General features: G+C 35.9%; 1 protein-coding gene across 1 annotated transcript in view; it reads left to right on the forward strand.

Moving 5' to 3' along the window:
• Positions 1 to 22,440, forward strand: part of Cacna2d1 (calcium voltage-gated channel auxiliary subunit alpha2delta 1) — a 270,236-nt gene that overhangs the window by 192,558 nt on the left and 55,238 nt on the right. Inside the window, exons 8-10 of the mRNA XM_042684525.1 lie at positions 115 to 214; positions 13,754 to 13,912; positions 16,242 to 16,346. Of these exons, the coding sequence (XP_042540459.1) occupies positions 115 to 214; positions 13,754 to 13,912; positions 16,242 to 16,346 (364 nt within the window). The remainder of the gene's footprint in view (positions 1 to 114; positions 215 to 13,753; positions 13,913 to 16,241; positions 16,347 to 22,440) is intronic.

The raw sequence follows: 22,440 nt of genomic DNA on the forward strand, positions 1-22,440 counted from the left end.
TAAAGAAACACATTGCTTGAGTTTTAAGTTCGTGATGGAGATATAGTATATTTCCTTACAGTGCTGCTGCTTCCATAGCTGGTGAGTAACATGGAGCCCTTTGTGTGTTCACAGGAGTGGAAGTGTTAGTGGGCTGACCCTTAAACTGATACGAACATCTGTCTCGGAAATGCTAGAAACTCTCTCAGATGATGATTTTGTGAATGTGGCTTCCGTAAGTATGAGATGACTCCATTTTCCTGAATTGTATCTGCAAATCCTAGTATGCTGTGACTTTAGTTACCTATTAAGCTAAGTGAGGTATGCCTCTTGCTCTACCAGCTTCCTAACTGATCTATCCTTCCTTAGATACTGGTTCTCCTATACTTCATGCTCTTACCTCTTTTTGTTTCCTAAGCAATTACCTGTGAGAGATGCAGCTGATAAAATGAATTTGAGTGAATAGCATTCCTCCTAGTCTCCTTCACTCAGAGGATTGTAAAATGGTAACTTGAGCCCCTTTAGGAAGTAGCATACTGGACATAAAAATAGATGGCAGTTTTCTCTGCTGTGTGATACTTGTTTTTGCCTTGGACAAATGTCCAAAGTGCATGATTTTTATCAAGTTTATTTCTCTTACCAACACAACAACCAATAGATAATTGAAACAGATAATTTGGAACCATCAAGTCTTTTATACATATTTCAATGATTCTTTGAAACTACTGAAATCTGAAGCAAATGAGAAAACACAAATGGTTGTTACCATGTGACGTTTGAATTTATAGAATTTGGACAAAATATTTCATATTCCGGGGATGTGGGCAGGAAAACAGGAATTGGTGGTGAGGTCATTTTGAAATGAGTGAATCATATTGGATCTGGCTCTGAAACCACTTGGGGAAGAAAAAAGTCAAAGTAGTTAATCTGCAACACCCATGGAAAGATGTCATCCATGACAGAAGAGGCAGGAAACCTGGAACAATCCAATGTCAACTAAAGCTCTGGGTAACTAGATTCATGATATTTATTAAGAGGAAGAGAGTTTATCCCTAAGATGCTGTTAGTAGAATGTGCCTGGACATAATGTACCTATAGAAAATATTCCCTAGATAATGTTTTGCACACCATATAATTTCCTTCACAAGATTTAAATAACTTTACAAGCAGTCAAGTGGAACTCTTTGTGAGATTTCATAGAGGCCAGAGGAATGTGGCTGAAATGAAAATAAAAGAACTGGGGCGCTTTGCTTCTTCCTCGTTCTGAACCCTGCTTCCTGTGAACCGTAGACATTTTTTAATCTGTCTGTGATCTGCATATTATTTAGTAATACTTGATATTGTATAAAGTCTCTGGTTTGGGTCAGTCTGAATTTACAGGCTCATTTTATATTTTTTGTTTGCTGCTTACTTAGACACAAACAAGTGAAATGCAATGATGATCAGAGAAAATACTTATTTAGTTTGATTTGTGCATAATTATATTAACTTAAAGAACATTGGAGTCACTGTTAAAATATTTTGTTATAGCGAACAAGAAGAGCTCACACACTTTACATAAATACAAACTTGGCAGAATTATAAGGGTCTATTTAAAACCAGCAGATACTAAATATGGCTACTGTCTTTCTGTGGCTTCTTCAGAAATAAACCTCAGTTGTAGGTTCAGAAATAAGTAGTTAATTTTGGAGGTGATCACAAGAGATGTTTCTAATTAAGAGGATCGAGGCAGAGGAAAAGAGAAAGCCAAGTAATGAATCTTAATTTAATATAAGGGACTCAAGATGGATGAGATATACTGGAAGCAATATAGCACAATCATTTCAGAATTATCCTTACTCAAAACCAAAGACCTTGGGTTACTGGGCCATCCTTTTCTTGGTGTAGGCAGCACAGCCTTTCGCTACAAGAGGGCGTACTGAAACAAACCGTTGTAGATGCTAGCTGTGAGGAGTAGTGAGTGTCCATCCAATCAACTCTTTAAAAAATGGAGATTACACACTTTTTAACAAACAAGGAAACAACATTATATTCAGGATTATCGTCTTTTAAAGTCAAAATAATTTATTTTTTTCTTTTCTATCTTATACTATTTCTACATTCCCCTCTAACTCTTTTTTTTAAAATATTTTTTTGTAAAGCTACTGTACAGAGGTTACATAAGTAAGGTAATGAGTACATTTCCTGTTGAGCATTGATACTTCCTCCTTTGTTTTTTCTCCTGCCATCCCTTCCCTTCCCACTTCCCCAACTCCTCCCTCCCTCCTTGCCCTCAGGTTGTAAAGTTCATTTTCAACTTAGTATCTTGTACATCTCATTGTTGCAATGGGTCAACCTGTATCCTTATTCAAGCATTTTGTTTTTTCCCTTCCCCTCCCCAAATAAAAAAACATACACACACACACACACACACACACACACACACACACACACACACACACACACACAAGATGTAGGGCACCGGAATCAAATACAGTGAAAACAGGGGTTATATACCATGGGGGAAGAAAGTACAACAACAAAATCACATAGTACATTATAAATACATTAAAAAACAAGAAAGATAAAACCACTTGTGTCCCTATCTTGGGGTTCATTTCACTTAGCATCATCTTATATGGGCATATTTACACAGCTTTTGACCTTCTCTGCTTGCCCTAGACATATACTAGTTATTGCAAATAAGGAAAACCATGAGACCTAGAAAGAAATATAGGTCCCCTGCAACTCTTGATCAACTCTTACTGGTAGATTGCTTGGTGAAAATAAACCCATTCCACCCAGAGGCCTAGAATCCATTTGTGTGTGTGTGTGTGTGTGTGTGTGTGTGTGTGTGTGTGTCTATTTAAACAATAGCTCTACAATTCTTCCATACCTACCACCAAACATAGAAGTGCTTGCATAATTTATGTCCATATGGTTTATTTGGAAAGTAACTGTAAGAAATGCTGTTAGAGGAATGTTGGATATGAAATGAGGAAAATAATGAGGAAATGATTGGATGTGAAATGAGGAAAATAATCCCTGGGTGATTCTGAGTACCAGAGTAGAGTGCATGTATGGGAATGCACAATATCTCATAGTTTCAAGGAGAATATGAGCTGGGATATATAAAATTAATGAATGCTGCCAAAAGACATCAGTTCCTGGGTCTTCCCAGCACATAGTGTGAAAGAACAGAGGCTGCTCTCCAAGACTTCAGTCTTGGAGAGTTATGAGTTACACTGGAGTGAAAGCAAATAAGGACTGCTAGTATTTGCTGTAGTTAGAAACTCAGCAAGGCTATTCATAAATATGTTTTAAGAGAATTTTTAATTAAGTGGCCTTTGGACAAATTTTGCACTTTCATCCTTTGATGAGCAACTAATGGGTCCTTCCTAGGTACAGAACTTTTATGGTATGAACATGGGATTCTTACTGTTTGATTAATTTTAAAGGCTATTACTTCTCCTAAAAAATCCATTTTAATGTGTATTTCTTTAAAGAAAATTGTTCAATAACTTCTTAAAAGCATCATTAGTAGGGAGTATGACTACTAAAGAGTTTCATACAGTTTCTTTGAACCATCTTACTACAGACTTTACAGATACATGGACACCTCTTTGTAAATCTTAACTTGATTGTCCTCATCTGGTGTGGCTTGATTATATGACATCAAAGCAGATGAGAAAATAGAATGTGATGCTTGTAGAAAAAAATTGGGAATAAGCTACTAGCATGGCTAAAGGGGCAAAGAGCCTGAGTAGAAAGCATGAGGCCCAGTTATCACCGGAAAGTACTGTAGATGTATTTCATCAGGAAGTAATTCATCTGAACACCCCAAGTTAAAAATCATGAATATATCTTAGGTATATATTCAAAAAGAGGGAATAAAAGTGATTGAAATGTGCACAAGTCATTTTAAGATAAAATTTGTGAGATAAATATTTCAGGTTGACATTTGAAAGATGAAATCATAGTGATTTCTAACTCTACTTCTGTAGAAATTTATTACCTGTCTTTGCATCTCAGCTCCTACTTCTTCTCAGGCTTTCTTAGTCCTGGTTATTTTTATTTTTTGCTTTTTTTGTTGTTTATAATTCTTACCACAAGTAGAAGGATATTTTTTCAAGCATACTCTTAATTCCTTTCTTAACCCTGCCCTTTATTTTACTACGTAAGAATAATCAATATTACATGTTTTGGGTTGAAAGCTTTCTAAAGTATTTTAAGTGATCTCATTATTCTAGACATATACTTGCCCTTTAAAAGTTAGTACAAATGAGATCTGAACGACTAGTCATTGCTTTACTTTCATTATTATTGTTAAGATACTATAATTATCTTCAATTAAATGATAGATGATTGTAAATATGGAATATGTATGTAGACACATATCTTAAGATACACATACAAACATATACATACATATAATACATATATACTGTGTGTTTATACATACAAATATAAATACATATAAATATACAATAGGGATACTGTGTGTGTATGACTGATATTTTGGCAGAAAATATTTTTATTTCATCATATCTTAGTCTTTACAACAACCTTGTGTGGTAGATAATAGTACTAAAGTTAATTTTACGAATAAGGAATAGAGTTCTAGAAAGTTTCAAAGAAGAAAACAGTGTTAGAGAAAAGTTATCTTCACCTACTTATCTAACATTAAAGAAAATGTTACAAAGGCAATATAAAATAAATATGCTTATTTTACAGTTATAGTTGATACAATAAATTCTAAAATAATATAAAATATTATAAAATAATTAATAGATGAATAATTTAAAACTATAATTTTATTTTAGATTAAAAAGTGTGATTTCTGAGTTATGCAGGAATGTTTAAGGAACTCTGTTATTTTGGTTAACAAAAGCCAAAAGTATATTTGAAAAATTGAGCATCAGTTCTCACAACAGAGATCCTGGCTACTCAGGAGACTGAGATGTGGGGATCAAGATTCTGGCCAACTTGGGTAGAAAACTTCATGACCCATTTATCTTCAATTAACTGAAAAATCTGGAAGTAGAGTTGTGACTTAACAGTAGAATGCCAGCCTTGAACAAAAATGCAAAAAAGGACAGTGCCCTGACCTTGAGTTCATGTCCCAGTACCAGAACAAAAGAACAATCATAATTGAGTTGGATTATTGTTATTCTTGAGGATAATTATGCAAGCACTATAAAGTGCAGGTTTTGCCTAGGTAGGATGATATATATGTATCTCTCTATATATATTTGTATTTATCCCATATTTAGTATGAACTGCATTCATAATTTCTAAGAAATCCTTCCTTCTTATTTGCCTTATGTTTTTTGGGGGGAGGGTATAAACTGTGTGAAACAGATGAATTTAAAAAGATATTGTCTCTGTAACATTTTGCTAAGAAAAAAGTAAAGTTATATTTTTTATTTATACCAGAATGGCTCTTCTCATCAAATATAACTTTAATAATTTAATACCATGGACATTATCAGGGAAGAAAAAACTTCAAGATACCCTTATAGTGTCATATGGTATCTATGTGTGTGCACACATTTGTGCGTGGATTTGTATGTCCTCGTTTGCTCTCTAGTATATATTTTTTGCAAACCTAGAAAATTTCATTGATCTTTTTGCTTATGTGACTTTAGCAGTACATATAAAGAAGACTTGTAGGAACGTGGAGAGGGTTTCTCTAGGGGACCTTAACAGGTGTTTTTCCTAAGGCCGTGTGGTCAGGACCTGAGACATACCATATAAACCTACACTTTCCTAAGGTTCCTGGGAAGTTCCTACCAGATGGAAAAAAGTAAGCAGCCTCTAAGTTTAGTTTTACATGGCTTGTTTTTTTTTTTTTTAAACTAATAGTCATTTTTATGCCTAAATCAGGTATATGATATCAAGGCTAATGCTGTGTGGTTTTGGAGTGCTTCCACTGTCTCCAGTGATGTTCTTTGTTGCAGAAAGGAACCTGGCTGTTAGGCAAAGTGTAAATGCGAGTGCTGTGTAGCTGCTTTCCCACTAATCTAGTTATGAGCTCTGATAGAAGAACTGGTGGAGGATAGGAACAGAAATTCAATCACAGCATGGTCTGATTTATGGCCCAAGTTTCCAGCATTGACACAGCAAGGAGGAACTTGTTTATGAATGTATGGGAGAAAATGGTACCAGCCCATGTAAGATAAAAGGCAAACTTAGGCTAATGGTTTACTACAACATGTCCAAAGTTAACAATGGAAGCTTTTTAGCTCTTTCATGTAAATGTTAGGAATTCTAACTCTTTAAGATCTTGGAGCCAGTTTTCGGCTTGGAAGCAATTCTCATTTGTACTTGTTATATAAAATGCTATATATTTAATTTCTTTCCAGAAAAATATAATCTATACATTATACCTTTTATGTGTGATATTGTTTGTAGGAGACATACTTTATTTAATTAAAAAACTTCACTGCTTCTGTTTACGTCTTTTTGTTACCTTTAAGTAGTTGTACTAGAGTTTTAATTCAACCTGAGAGCAATGCATCTTGGTCAGTGTCACCCCTTCCATCATTTTCCCTCTTCTCTCCTAGCCCTACCAATTGCCTCAAGATTTCTAGTCCTAAGAGATGTTTATTTTAAAACTAGGCTCTCTCTTAGACCAATCAATGAAAGTCTGCAAAATGCAGGTGCAAAAGGAGAGTTGCAGCCACAGACAAGCGAGAGACTGGGAAGAGAAGGTGGCCATTGATCCTGGATCCAGGCAGCGAGAAGAACCCATGTTTTTGTTTCTAAATAAACAAATCAAAGCCGAAACTCTGAATAGAAGAACTTAAAGTCAGCAAAAAGTTTCATTCTTAAAAAGAGAACTAGTATATGTCAGTCTTCAGTGAGTGAAGAGCAAAACGATGGCCAGACCCCTTGCGTCATTCCTGCACGAACGTTGTTAGGAAGGCTCTGGGGAAATGGTCCCTGCGGACTTCTCCCCCACAGGCCTTTGGTCTCATGCTTGTTAGAATTCTATAGGGATGATGGGTAAGGCACAACCTTTGAGACTACCACTGTATGACCTTTCACAAGTTACTTGTGGTTATCAATTGCACTTCTCTCCTCTTAAAATGGGCGAGATCATATTTACCTCAGTAGAACGATACTGAACACCAAAGAAAATGTCACATTTAAGGTGCATTTTAATTGTCATTATTATTCTTGCTTTCATGTTCTGCCAGTTCATCTCTACCAACCTTGGAGACATTTCTTCATAAATTTGTCACATTTATTCATGTGTCAGCATTCAAAGCAGTTTGCTTGAAATTTGGAATATTGGAATGTAAGAGATTAGAAATTGGTGCTTTGACTCAAGTGGTAGAGCGCTAGCCTTGAGCACAGAGAGGCTTAGGGATAGAGCCCAGGCCCTGAGTTCAAGGCCGAGGACTGGCCAAAAAAAAAAATTACCTGAAATATAAGAGGTTTGCATGGCAGATTAATTTAAATAACATCTTCAATGGGAAATAAGTAGACTGATAACAGCCTTAATAGAAGCCCACACAGACAAGTGTGGCATAGTGACCCATGCCGGAAATCCTAGTTATTCAGTAGGCGGAGATCTGATGGTCAAAGTTTGAAGCAAGCTTGGTCAGAAAAGCCCGTGAGATGCCGATCTCCAGTTAATCAGCCAGAAGTGAAGGTGTGGCTCAATTGAGAAATGGCTAGAAATCTCCATCCCAGATGTAAGGAGCAAAAGCAGCCTGTAGCACCCACTCCCAACCCCCAAACACATTCCCATACAATGTTTCAATGAAATGCAACCACAGTAAAGTTTCATGTCCATTATGGACAGGGAAATCTGTGTAAATTAAGGAGGGATATTGACTGATGTGATAATAAGCACATATTTTCACTGATTGAGACTTTAAGATCTTAAAACTTATGGATTTCCTAATACCATGACTTACAATTTTGTTAAGGGCTCTGGTTTGTTCTCTAGCAGCACAAATTAAACCAAAGCAAAAACAACAAACAAGACAAAAAAAAACCTTAGTATAATGGACACTTTTATTATGCAGCTATGCCTATTGGGTAGAGAATTTAAAAACTAGGAAGAAAGTAAGTCAATGTTCTTTCTTTTTACATACTTAGCTTTCAAGACAAAAAGTGGGTTCTTTCAAGAACTATCTTCATTTAAAAGATATGAAAAAAAGTATGCACTGTGAAGAATAAACTGAAGACAAGGACAAATTTAGGGATTATTGTAACTTGATAAACTAATAAAGGTTATTTAATACTTTTTTAAAAAGGAATTGACAGAAGCTAGCATTCTTGCTTTATAAATATAAGGAAAGTTTATGAAAATGTGTTGACAGGCATTAGCATTTTCCTATTAATAATATGACAGGACAAGATTTTGGTACTTGGAAATTAGTTGTACATAGCAATCTAATAGTCAAGGTGAGGCAGAAAGCATACTTTTATCTTGAAATTATTTATTATTTTTAATATAAAAGTTAGTGGATTGTTTCATGGGACTTTGCAAACTAAAAACTCCATGAATTTTTTCCTGTGGTTTTTTTTTTCCAGGTTCTACTCATTTAATTATTTTGGAGTGTTAGGAAAATGGCTTGGGCTGTGGTTGGCTAAGGGATGAGACTACCTAAGAAGGTCTAATCTTTAACTAGATTGCTATTTGCAAGGTGACACATCGGGAAAGCCACAGATTTAATTGCATGTTAATGGGGTCTTTGACCTCTATACAGACCTGTGCAAGCTTTCTGCAGATATGGACCCAAAAGTTCCAAGAAGGGGTTTCACAGAGCTAAGAGTGACAGCACGTGTCACAGACATGCTAAAGACACAGAGAGAAAGAAGCTGCCAGTTTATTGTCTGCCTCTTGGTATCTTGTCTGTCACTAGCCAGGCAGGTAGGGCAGGGGTTGACAAGGCTGTCACTGGCACTGAGACTCACCTTTGCCTATGACCTTCTCAATATTACCTGTCAATCATAAGTGTGCTGAAAAGAATGTACTATGTAGATATCAAACTTTTCTAGCAAATTCCCATTACTGATGTTAATTATATATAACTATACATCTAACTGTATATATATATATATAGCTTTTTACACACACATTCAATCATATCATCAATATGGCTGCGTCTCTGCTTTGTGAACACATTCCATGAGCTTTTATCATTCTCTGTGGAAACTCAGCCAAGAACACTCTAACTTTTTGCCATTTTTTTGTTCGTGTGTGTGTGCATGCATGTATAAATAGTGTGTGTGTGTGTGTGTGTGTGTGTGTGTGTGTGTGTGTGTAAGGAGTAGTGCTTGAACTCAGAGCCTTGTTGCTGTCCCTCAGCTTTTTTGCTCAAGGTTGGCACTTTACCTCTTGACCTGCAGCTCAACTTGCAGTTTTTAGTGGTTAATTGGAGATAAAATTCCTGTAGACTTTCTTGCCAGGGCTGGTTGCAAACTGAGGTCTTCACATCTCAGCCCTTCTGAGCAGTTGCAGACATGACACACCAGCTCCCAGCTTAGCTAGTTATTTTCAACTAGAGAACAATTTCTAAGTAATAAGTTTCAGGAATCATAGGAATGCTGAATATATTGACCAAGGCTGCTCCTCCATGTGATGATCAAAGCATGTATGGTCATTTGCATATTTCATTAAGGTTTGTCTTCAAGAGCTGTCATTCAAATTCGATGAGGAAAACACTATTTGTAGTATAGGTAATGTTAAGGTGATTGTAGCTCTGGAGTTCTGCAGCAGAGAGGACAAGGCCTTGGGAATCAGCAGGTGCACTATGGGGATTCAGATGTCCTGGAGAGACGGGTGACAAAGTGAAATAGACATTGTTCCTTAACTAGAAGAAAAGCACAATCTCAATTGCTCCAAAACCTTCTAAATTCATTCAGCAACTGTGGATTACTTCTATATCCAGATATAAATACAGTACATAAGAATGATATTTGTAACTGTTAGAAACCCATTCAACATTTTAACAAAGGTGAGCAGACTGAATGTTGAGTATGTTATGAGTCAAGTTGAATGGAATATTTGTTTTAAGAGAGAAATATCAAAATGTTGGATGCATGATCGCATTTATAGTCAATCATGAATTTGTCCTTATCTAACAACCATAATATCTAACAAATACATTTTAATCATAACAACCTGATTCTGTTTTGTTTATTGATAGATATGCGATTTATTATTCCTCCTGTATGTAATTTTCTTCTGATTGTTAAACTGTCAGGTGTAGGAAATTGAAGGCCTTTCCATGTGATCTAGTCCAGTCCAGCATTTCAGAAAGGAGGAAATTAAAGCTCTAAGGAGATAATTGAGAGTCAGTTGTATCTGGGATGCTTATTTGAGGCATGGGTAGACTGGATCTGTCTTTTTTAAAATCAAATTAAAGAGTGGAAAAGTCTACATCACTGTGTTTCTGCTTTTGCACAATGGGTCATGGAGACCACAGGCTGGAAGCTATCATTAGGAACAGGCCTGACATCCAGAGCGAAGATGGCAGTAAGTGACATTAATGAAGATCCTCAGGGTGTCTCCACTGGACGCAAGCCACAGCTTCTGGTGTTCTTTCGATAAACACTAGGAACAAAACTAACAATGACGCATCTCAGGAAAGTTCCTAAAAGTCCTAACTGGCCTAGCAATATTTGCTGAATTTATGACCTGTCTTGAAACTAGAAGAAGGAATACATGAATATATCAGACATATGTAGAAATGTTGAAATATGGGATCCCTGGTTAGTTCTTTGGAAATGACAGCCTGTCGCATCCACTTGTCAATGCAGTTTTAAGCTGCCAAAACACTTCTAAACTTCAGTGGAAACACAGATGTAGAAAAGTAGCATGACACGGCGGGGTGGCTTGTTCTTTTGGAATGAATAAAATATATATATCAGCAGTGGTACCATGCTCAGCACTGGTGATATGCTCAGCACGAGTGTTGATCATTGAGTTCTGACTCATGGGGGATGTATGGTCTGCTCTATGTAGCTCGATAGCAGTTATTTTTCTCCTCAAACCATTTTTTAGGGTCCATCTCAAAAATAACAGAAAGTTAGACAAGGGTTAGTGAGCTAGCTGATGCTTGTCTGGTGTAGCTTGGTTCTCCTGGGATTCTCAATCTTGTTAGCTAAAATGTTTATTGTTAATATTAAAAGTTGAATGTTCATGAGACATTTGAAGGCATAAAGGACTTAATGTTATAAAAGATATACACAGTCCCAAGTTATTACAAAGAACCGTAGGTTACGAGCTATTTAATAAAAGTAGAAATTTGCTATATGAACAAAACAGCTTGTCATATCATCGTTTTTAGGAAAATGAATTCCACCAAGATTAAAATGTAAAATAGGATGGTGCAATACTATAATTCATGCTACTTCAAAGATAAGAGACCACAGGGACAATGTTTGGGAGCTAGCCCAGAGAAAATGGGGATTGGGAGACCCATTTGGGAGACCCACTCTCAACTAATAAGATAATCACAGTGGTATGTATGTTTAATCCAAGCTACACAGGACATAGTTAGGAGGATCACAGTTTGTCTGACCCAGCCTAGACAAAAACATTAACTATATGCCATCCAACTTAAGCAAGTGGATGTGACCCAAGGGCTAGACGAATTGTCTAGTAAGCACAAAGCCCAAATTCAAACCTGAAAACACAGCAACAAGATCCAAAACAGCGTGAAACATTAGTAGAGGTTATGAGTATTTGATTGATGCATTTTTGCTAAGTTAAAAAATTAACAAATAATACAGGAATAGGTTTATAAGTTTGATTTTTTAAAAACAGAAATAACAGAATGGGAGACTCTAGTTCTACCAACTAGATCTCTATCAGGTTAAAATTGTATTCCCCAAGGAAGTGCTTGAGTGCATTTTGTTTGTTTTTCATTCGTGGTAGAATTATTTATTGGTTTCCCATCTCATTTCTTGTAAATGTGACTCAGATATTCATATATTTATGTACTCTTTTTTCTTCCTTTTTAACACAGGTCCTAAACATATAATTAAAAGTACTGCTAGGCAGTTCATGGTTTTTAATAAAGGTGGTCAGATGTGATGTTAGTTTCTTGAAACTAACTAAATAGCCATAGTTGTATGGATAGAGACTATCAGCTACTTTCTCTGGGGCTTAGGATACTTATTTTGTTTTTAATATAATGTCTACTGTCAGGTGTCCTATCAAAAATATAAAAATTTTTATAAAATTTTGTTTTAATAGAGATCTATGTATAACAACTTAAGTATAATCAAGATTTTTAAGAGTTTAACTTTCCTTTTATTCTCCTGCACTGCCATCTGGTGGTAGATATGTGCCATAGCATCTGTTAGTACAATTTGATTTATAAACTTACTATTTTTGTTCATTAATTTAAGCTAATTATCTAATAAGAGTTTATTACATGTTGTGTATTATAGTTAACTTTTATAAATAAGTTCAATAATGTTTGATTTTAAAAATCTATATTTTTGCATCAAAATGGCCTTACCCCACAATTTTGTACCATATTTATTTTACAAGAACAAAGAACATAATAGCACATCCTCAGAATGTTTTTTTTTTTTTTTCACTTACTATAAAATACCCTGTATGTGCCAAGTGCTTGCAATGTAATTGTGGAATGAACATTTTCTCTGGTTATTGGCTAATTTTTCAATGGGAGACTCTATCATTGTACCTTAATCCCCTGATCTCTGCCTACCAAATAGCTGGGATTATGGGTTTGAGCCACTGCAGATGGATGCGTGATACATTATTGATCAGAGTATCCTTCACATTTTTATCTCCCCAATCAACTGTCTGCTAGTAAATATGTTTTTTATTTGTTTGTTTTTATTCCTGTTTCATATGTGTGTTATACTTAGAGCCCCTGTGGCCTGAAGAGTTTTCTCAACTTACAAAACTTATTAATGAATGGCAGATCTATCTCACAGTATTTATCTTGCTCAGATCCTTTCGGAAATAAAATGCATGCATGCATTTTACAGAGTGCTCAGTTTTCTTTTGTTTTACCTTTATTATTTGTTCATTAATTTACTATCTTTATTGTACAAAGGAGTTTCAAGTCAGAGGACTCAGTTCTGAGCAGGTATCCCCGGAGCTAATATTCTTATCCTTACATAGCGTCTTGTTCAGAGCCTTTTTGCTCACATCCACAACTGTACTTGGGCTTAGTGCATCAATGATGTGTATGGGAGTGACCTGCCCGCCCTTCACCTTTCCTGTAAGATTCACCTGCGTTCTTCCATCTAATCCACATGGTGGTATTTCTGAAAGGATACAAGTTGTTCTTAATTTTATAAGATTACTTTTTGGTTTTATCTCCATAAGAAGACTTCACCATTAAATTTAAACATTTGCTGTTTTCATCCAATGCCCTTCCTCTCTAGCCTTTCCTGATGGCATGTAATTTTAAATGTTTCCCCTCTGCTTCCTGTGCAGGCATATGCTTTTGGAAATCTGAATACATTTCACTTTCAGTCATTTTTGTCTATATACTCACCAAATTTGAGAAATAGAAGGGACCTTGTGAATCTCAAATCCCAATTTACAAGGCAGTAAAGCAGGAGCTAGGACCGAGAATGGCCTGGATTTCAGCATGGATGGAAGGGTTAGAGGGAGACAGCTGCTGACTCTTTAGTGCTTGCGTGTGGCATAAATGTTCACTTTTCCTTTCAAAAGAAGAAGCAACGCAAAGGGATTGTGATGTATAAAACACAGGTTTCGTGGAAATTGTATAATTGGCTTTAATATTCATGTACATTTTTTCTTTCTTTTTTTTCTCTTTTGCAGTTTAACAGCAATGCTCAGGACGTGAGCTGCTTCCAACACCTCGTCCAAGCAAATGTGAGAAATAAGAAGGTGTTGAAGGATGCAGTGTACAACATCACAGCCAAGGGAATCACTGACTATAAGAAAGGCTTTAGTTTTGCCTTTGAACAGCTTCTTAATGTGAGCATCATTGCTATATGTCTTTTCTTCTTTTATCATTGATTTGTTGTGTCTTAATTTCTGTATTCTGTGAGTGACGGTTCTCTGGGTTAGGTTCAGTGCTGATTTAGCAAGCAGATATAAGCCAGGTGCCAGTGATTTAGGCTTGTAATCCTACCTGCATAGGAGATCTGAGGATCTTGATTTAAAGCCAGCCAAAAGTACAGCTGTGGTTCAGGTGGTGAGAGCCAGCCTTAAATTAGAAGCTAGGAACTTGGCCTAGGCCCTGAGTTTAAGACCTGGAACCAACATATGCACACAAACACACACACACAAACACACATTCACATACACACAGACACACACCCGGTATTCCAGATAAATTCATGCTACAGATGTGTCTAGCTGGTAGAAATCTGTGACTTCTTTGTATTTTGAAATTCAAACTTAGAAAGAATACACAGGGGGGCTAGGAAGTTGGCTCAGTGGTAGAGCACTTGCCTTGCATGCCTGAGGCCCTGGGTTCGATTCCTCAGCACCACATAAGCAAAAAGAAAAAAGCCGGAAGTGGTGCTGTGGCTCAAGTGGTAGGGCACTAGCCTTGAGCTGAAGAGCTGAGGGGCACAGTGCTCAGGCCCAGAGTTCAGGCCCCACAACCAGACCAAAAAAAAAAAGAATACACAGGGAACATACCTTCCCCCACTTTCTTCCTATCATACCTTGAAGAAATAATTTAAAGCCTGCTTTTGCTTTCACTTTAAATAATACATGAAAAAAATCATGTCTAGGTAGAAAATCAATTTTTTGTATCAATACGATATGTTTGCAACCATCAAATGGTTACTAGAAATGCTTTAATCTTTTACTAATATTCTTTTTTTTTCTTTTGCTGGTTTTTGGGCTTAAACTCAGGGCCTGGGCACTTTCTCTGAGATTCTTTTGCTCAAGGTTAGGGCTCTAACCACTTGAACCACAGCACCACTTCCAGCTTTTTCTGTTTATGTGGTGCTGAGGAATTGAACCCAGGCTTTGTGTATGCTAGGCAAGCGCTCCATCACTGAGCCACATTCCCAGCCCTTACTAATATTCTTATAGCATACATTATTTGTATAAGAGGGATCATTATAACATTTTCATATATGCATATAGTGTACACCATAAATCTCTTCCCTTCTATCCCTCTTCCTTACCTTTTCCCTGATTCTTAAAACAATTTCAAACAGGTTCCATTGTTTTCTTTTCAGATATGAATGTCAAGTACTTTGACCATATTTACCCTCATCCTCTACACTCACCATTTCCTCTCCTGCTGATAGTCACTTATAGTGTCTTAATTGTAGATGTCTACTTCGTGTCCTTTAAATTTGTTGTTCCTAACTGTTCAAAAATGTTCCAGGGGGTAGTTATGATAGTGAATGTAAAGACAAGTCCCAGAGTGGGCATGCCTTCTCCATGGGGATTCACCTGAATCGCGCAGAAGTCCTCAGTGAGCATGCATGCTAACCTAGGGCTCAAGTGATGGAACTTCTCACACTGTGCACCCATCTCTTCAGATGCCCATTTCGTTTTGAACCACTTAGAATGGGAGCCATACTTGGGTTTGTGCGTCTCCAGAAGCAGTAGAGTTGAAAGTATGATCCTCACCTCCCATACTGGGTAAATGTTTTCTCATTTCTGCAATACATTTTCCCAGAGGATTGTGGGTAGAGCTTAGCCCACAGGTTGAGCCACTTACAAAAGAAGTGCAGAGCGGTGCACGGAGGACTGTCATTTCAGAATCTGTCATTGTAGAAACCTAAGATAAAGAGAATAAAATGACCTAGGAGAGAAGGAAGACAGAATTATTCGGAAAGGGATTGAAAATTTACATGAAGAATGCACATTTTAAAATGATATTTTTTAATTTGTGCCGTAAAATCATAGAGGCATGAAATCCACGCAGCCATTTAGTCATTCAAAAATCACTTTACTAATCTGTACTTAGGAATTACTGATGAGTAAATAAACACTATTCTGTGCTAGCCACTCTTCTACCAGGGTACTATGGAACAAAATAGTGAAAAATACTATGAGGGAAAGCGCAATGTGGAAGGGAGATTACAATGTACAGCACAGTGTCAAGGGAAGGTGTCACAGATAGAAAGGCTTGTGATCAGAGGTCTGAGAGAAGCGGCATAGCCAGATGTTTGGCTGCCTGGGAGTGAGGGGTGGGCCTGGCTTGATGGGGAGCTCTTCTTAGACTACCGAGAAGACATTTCACTCAGTACTTGAAAGCCACACACGTTCTTCCTTGATTCTCTTCCTTGTCTTTGGCTGTGACTGATATACAATGTGCTATTTTTTTAAACAGTATAATGTTTCCAGAGCCAACTGCAATAAGATTATCATGTTATTCACTGATGGAGGGGAAGAGAGAGCCCAGGAGATATTTACCAAGTACAACAAAGACAAAAAAGTAAGTATAACTTTATAATACTTTAATTTCAAAGACTAGGTGATTTAAAGACATAATCATAGTGAGTGTGAATTTTTTAAGTAAAATACTTGTCTCAATTCAAAAACCATGAATTATGGATTATGAAATATAATATTTGTGTGAGTTACTCAAATATTTTGCAACTCATACTTTGTTATATATCACTATACTATATATAAAATGCATATCATATAGTATATATTTCATTAATAAAATAGTTTAGACTTATGATAGTATTAGACTCTGTGGATATATTCTCAATGACAAGAGGTCATAAAGAGCGATCACAGAAGTTAGTGGAAATGTAGAATAGTTTATGCTTTCCTTGGATAAAGTTTTATTGTGTCATTTAATTGTTGAAGTTTAGAGTAATATTTAAATTTTCTAAACACTCCAGAAAAGTTACTATACGACAGATAATTAGAGATATGTAATTTTATATATTTGCTATCAAAGACATATACAACAACAAATATGGTACTTACAATGAAGTACTAGCCCCAGCCAAGTGCTAAATTCTTCAGTGTCTGGCCACATAGATGAACCTCGTTGTTATTGCTAAGTGAATTATTCTATTCACAAAAAGACAAAAATTACCACGTTCATGAGGTATCTAAAATAGTCCAATTCTTAGATCAGAGTGAAGTAGTAGTTGCCGGGGTCAGAGGAGGGGGTTCTGGGAACCTTCAAATCAGTGTGCCTAAAGTCTCACTTAAGCAAATGAGTAAACTTCAGAGACCTGTGTATTTTTACTGGAATTGCAGTAAAAAATAATCATCATATACTCAGTACATTAAGAGGGGAGAGCTCCTGGTAAGTATTTTTAACATCATAAAATAGGATTGAAAAATCTATGTGTTGATTGGTACATTTCCTTTCATACACTATCATCTGTTCCCTCATTCTCCATCATTCTTTCCCTCCCATCTCCACCCACCAGTTGCCTGGTTCACTTTTACCAATGTCCAGTGTGCTCCACTCTGCCTTTTCCACCCTTTTACCTCGGATTTTGCACCCTCGCCCCACCCTCCTACAGATAGGCATGTAATATACCGTACTGAAGGCAAAGAGTTGCCCAGCATATGTACATGTAACCCCACTGTATATCACCTCTATAATAACAGTAAAGTTAAATTAATAAAAAGATTCCCGTGTCAAAGTTTTGATAACTTTAAAAATAATAATCTCCAAGCTCCTCTGTGAACGATGCTTTTCCTTCCAACTTCTAGTCTGTCATGTGTCTCCCTGGCATGCATTCTTCCTCTGCATCAATGAAAATCGAGTCAGCCTCAGCCGGGTAGATGTGCTGAAGCCTGAAAGGCAGAGCATTAGAACAAAACTTTGGGGCTATTTTCAGGAAAGTACTGCTCTCTGCAATTCATCTACCTGATTGTAGGTAGGTAGGGCCTTAAAAACCAAGTCTAGGTTCATCTCCCGGCACAGCTGTTCCAAATTAAAGCACATTTACTTTCACATCCTCACCTGTACCAGGGCCATTCCCCCAGGGCTCACCCACGTGTAGGAGACCTCCTCAAACTTGGTGCCAAAATGAAAATGAACTCCGGCAAAAGGTCCAAACAAATGAAGAAAGGAAAGTAAAACCAGACACAAAGTTGAAAGATAATTCCCAGTACTAGAAAAGTTAACTATATTTGATTTCCTATAGGATAGTGAACAGATTACTTAGCAGTATACATTTAAGTTTGCCTCCTCTGCTAAGAAGTCACTGACCCCGCTTAAGTTTCAGAAGTAATTGGGGAAACAATCAAAAGTACTAAAAGGAAGATTTCAAAATGCCTCTGTGTTGAGCGCATAAAAATAAAGGACATAAGAATTTAATAAGTGTGGAATAATTTTTAAATAAAGAGTGCACAACTAATGTTTTAAGCATTTGGCAATATGGATTATGTTAATCCATCTAATTTTAAAGAATTAGCCTTGCAAAACCACAAAGTATTCTCTAGAGTCCTGTCAGATCTCAAGTAGCGAGAAGTATTCTATGGTTTATAAAATGTAAACAAGGTTACAAATGACTGTCATTTGTGTTTTCTGTAGCTAAAGTGTACATTGTCTTTTACATCAACAGATAGCAAGAAAAACAATACAGCAGGAATAAATCAATGCCAGCCCTTCCATCTCTCTGCCAGGATTACCCACTACAAAGTAGCGGGCAGGCCTCTGCAAAGCGTGCTTAAACACATGATATTGGGGGACTTTTCACTTATCAAATATTTAGTACTATTTAGCAATTACATTGCTTCTAAGACCTTTCAGACATTTTTATCCTTTCAGCAGTGTCTAATATTTTCAGCTTTAGAATAAGAGAAAACACTTTATTCATTAAAAACTACCATTTGTCTCTGCTGGAGATACTGGATAGTTGCAAGCCATTCATTACTGCCCTTCCTTACAGAGAGATTATAAATTTATAAGGTATATTCAGTGTGTGTGTGTGTGTGTGTGTGTATGTGTGTGTGTGTGTGTGTGTGTGCGCGTCCTTTCTGAAAGCATTTACTTCTCATTGAATAAGATTAATGTTGAAAACATGTTCCCTATTCTAAGTAGTCTTCTAAACACACACACACACACACACACACACACACACACACACACACACACACACACACACACACACACACACACTACCATCATGCATGCATTTACAGAGTACTAAATTCTACCATCTAAAAACAATCTCATGAAAAATACAATGACTGCATTATGGAGAAAGTATGATATGCTTTATATGAGAAACTTTAGGAGTAGAGAAAGCATACTCAAAATCATTTTAGGGGAGAATTGTAGCATCTATTTAAGCAGAGTTGTGCTACTTAGACTCAGCATTGTCAGATTATGATAAAACACTGCCTTCCCTGCTGCTTCTGTGGCGCCTTCTCTGATTAAAGATTGCATAGAGTTCCTCAGAGGGGTGTGTCCTGCTGAGCCTTTCTCAGGTTTTTCTTTTTGCCAAATATCTCCTCTTTTATTCTCTGTTAACACAGAACATCTTCCATCCTCTCATTCCTTCCATCAGATGATCATTTTTGATTATTTCTTGACATTTTACCTAGGATCTACCTTCTTCTCATAAGCTCCTTGGAGTCAGGATGCCATAAATATTATAAATTTAAAGTGTTTGCTCATATGTAAAGCATATCAACAAACCGGTAATAAATATATGCTTAACGTTAACTATAAGACATTCATAAATGATATAAAATCAATAGCTTCTACTTCATTTGAAAGATTACTCAAAAATATTGTTTTTCTGTACAGTGGGACCCCGGTGTAAAAGTACATTCAATATAGGCTCCTCAGAGTCACGTTCCATGATTCTACCACTCTCCATCCCTCTCTTCCCGTCCCAAACCAATCTCAACATGCTTCTTTGATACATTTTCACAAATGTACATGAAGTATTTTAACCAAACTCACCCTCCTTCACTCTCCTTATTTACTCTCCCCCTTCCATTAATACCCACCTATTGTATAATGCTATAAATAAAACAAAATTTTATTTGTTCAAATATTCTGCATTCAAGTATGTTTGTGATGAATGGAAAACGCTGTAAAATTTTCTCCTAAGACATTCAGTCCACTTGTATTTTGATAGGCTTAATACCAAAAATCTTAGTACCCAGAGAAGATGAATAAAACCCATCCTTGGCATCAGTTGTTCTAATATATTTTGGTAGCTGAAGTTTGTTTTTATTTTTTACTTTTTTTAGTTTTATTGGCTTCCTTTCTTCATTGAATCATTTCCATTACTCTTTGGAGATTTGCCTATTATAAATTAAACTTGACCTCTGGATAACTGATAATTGCAGAGGTGACAGTTTCCAGTAACTGTGTTCTGCTGGGAAACACATTTCTATGGTTTCTAAAAGGCTGACCCTGTGGATTTGGAAGACGCTGAGCTGATTCTACAAACAAGACAAAACAAAAGAAAAATTACCAGAAGTCAGTCTGTATGATCAATTTATAATCAGAATTGTATAAAGAACAAAATATATTTTAAAGAACAAAATTTGCTGTTAAATACGTTTTCTTGAATCAAAAGTGGATAAGGCTTGTATAACTCTGAATTATTATGTTTATAATACTATCCTTGTAAGAGAAAAATAGATATTAAAACAACTGAAGGCAAATTGTGTAACTTTACAGCTAATAATAGAATGGTTTTAATTCGTGCCTAATTTTTATTAAATCTGCTCTCTGAATCACTATTATTCTATTGGATATGCTGAAACAAGTAAGCATTACTCAAGAATTTCACAAACTTTTCTGTATTTACTAGGAGTAATACAACCCATAAGTGGTACAAGTTTATGAAATATCCTTCATTTTAAAAATAATCTTTCTATCTTTAGTTATGCAAAGGAGTTGCCATACACTGAAGCAGTTTATGAATACAGTTATGAATACAGTGCATTGGTGTCACATTATAAAGTACAAAGTGACTTCAAGTCCTGTTTTGGGTTACATTCTCTCCATGTATTTTCATGGGTCAATTTATATGTCAGCAAAACTGGAGACCAGAGAACAATGACATTTTTACTCACTTAACAAATATATAGAATTACTTAAGCACATTCTGTTCTCAAATCTTGTAACAGAATAAACCCAAATCCAATATTTATTCCACACTGTTGTCCCATATTCTTTGTGTTGAAAACCTGCACTCAAACATTGTGAAAAAATTTGTCAATGCTATTAATGATTGTGTGTCTCTTATGGCTTTATAATGGAACTTTTACAGATACAAGCATTTTGAAATAAGTCCCTACTTAAAAACACACATTAGTTGAGGAATAATGGTTCACTCAATTGTTAATAATGAATGTCCTTAGAATGTTTCACACAGAAAAATTTCAGTGTGCATTCATTACATAAATCAACCACATTGCTAAAAAGGGCCAGAGTATATGACAAGTAAAATGTTTTCCTTCACCAAAATTGAAAATGCCATGAAATTGACATTGTCTGGATTAGGTGATAAGCTTAGGAGTTCACACCAAGAATTTCAGTTATGTGACTATTTAGAACAATTGTCCCTCAGGTATATGATTTCTAAGTAGAGTCTTGTTTTGAAATGTTGTTTTCATTTGATAATGTACTAATAAAAATGGTACTAAAATATGCATCTCTGAGTTGGAAATGGTATTTCCAGAAATGTATTTCAAGAATTTCCATTTCTCTGAAATCATAGTTAAAGAATCACGAACTTAAAGACATAGAAAATATCAGAGAGTGGGAAGAGCAATCACTTCTATGGACTTTGGGGACCTGACATTTTAGACAGAGTTCATTGGGCATCCACAGGGTGGCAGTAATACAGTGAAGAAAAGGAGAATGAAATCTGCATTACTACATACAGACTCTTAAATTTCAACAGTACTATAAAGTGAATAGTGCTAATGTGTATTACATCTAATTAAAATTGTTATGTAGTTAGGTCAAAGATATAAAGCATAGACAAATGAAGCAGGTACCTCCTGATGAAATATTTTTGTGTTCATTTTTCAGTGTTATATAAACAATGTAGGCATTAGAAGCTCAGTTTTGAGGGACTTATATTAAACTTCTTCTCAAGTAAGTGTAGATTCATAAAATAATTTTAGAAAGTTCTAAGTAGTCCTTGTCATTTATGTGATTATGTGACAACACATAAACCTGAGATATTTAACATATCTTAGGCATATTAGATTTTATAAACATAATGAAAAGGTTTTTGTAATTAAAATTGTTGTAACTACTTGGAAGAAAATTTGCATCAAGGCAAATAAAAATTGGGAAAAGCAGTACAAATTCAACATTTATAATATCCAAGTAATTCATTGTTAACATAGCTTGATTTTTGATAGCCAAGCATCTATGTTCAAAAAGTAACAAGAGGGAAATCACAGCATGATTTAAAAACTAATTAAATGTGACACAATGTACACTGTACCCTCAGTTCTGATCCCAAATTCTTAAATTTTGATGATTAGTAAAGGCTTCATGGAAGCAACCAGAAGGAAGTTAGGTACAGTTTCTGTATTAAAACAATTAAGGCAATGAGCCTTTGTACCAT

This window comes from Dipodomys spectabilis, unplaced genomic scaffold (genome assembly GCF_019054845.1).
Source record: "Dipodomys spectabilis isolate Male_0828 unplaced genomic scaffold, ASM1905484v1 ptg000089l, whole genome shotgun sequence".
In the NCBI taxonomy this organism is placed as follows: domain Eukaryota; kingdom Metazoa; phylum Chordata; class Mammalia; order Rodentia; family Heteromyidae; genus Dipodomys; species Dipodomys spectabilis.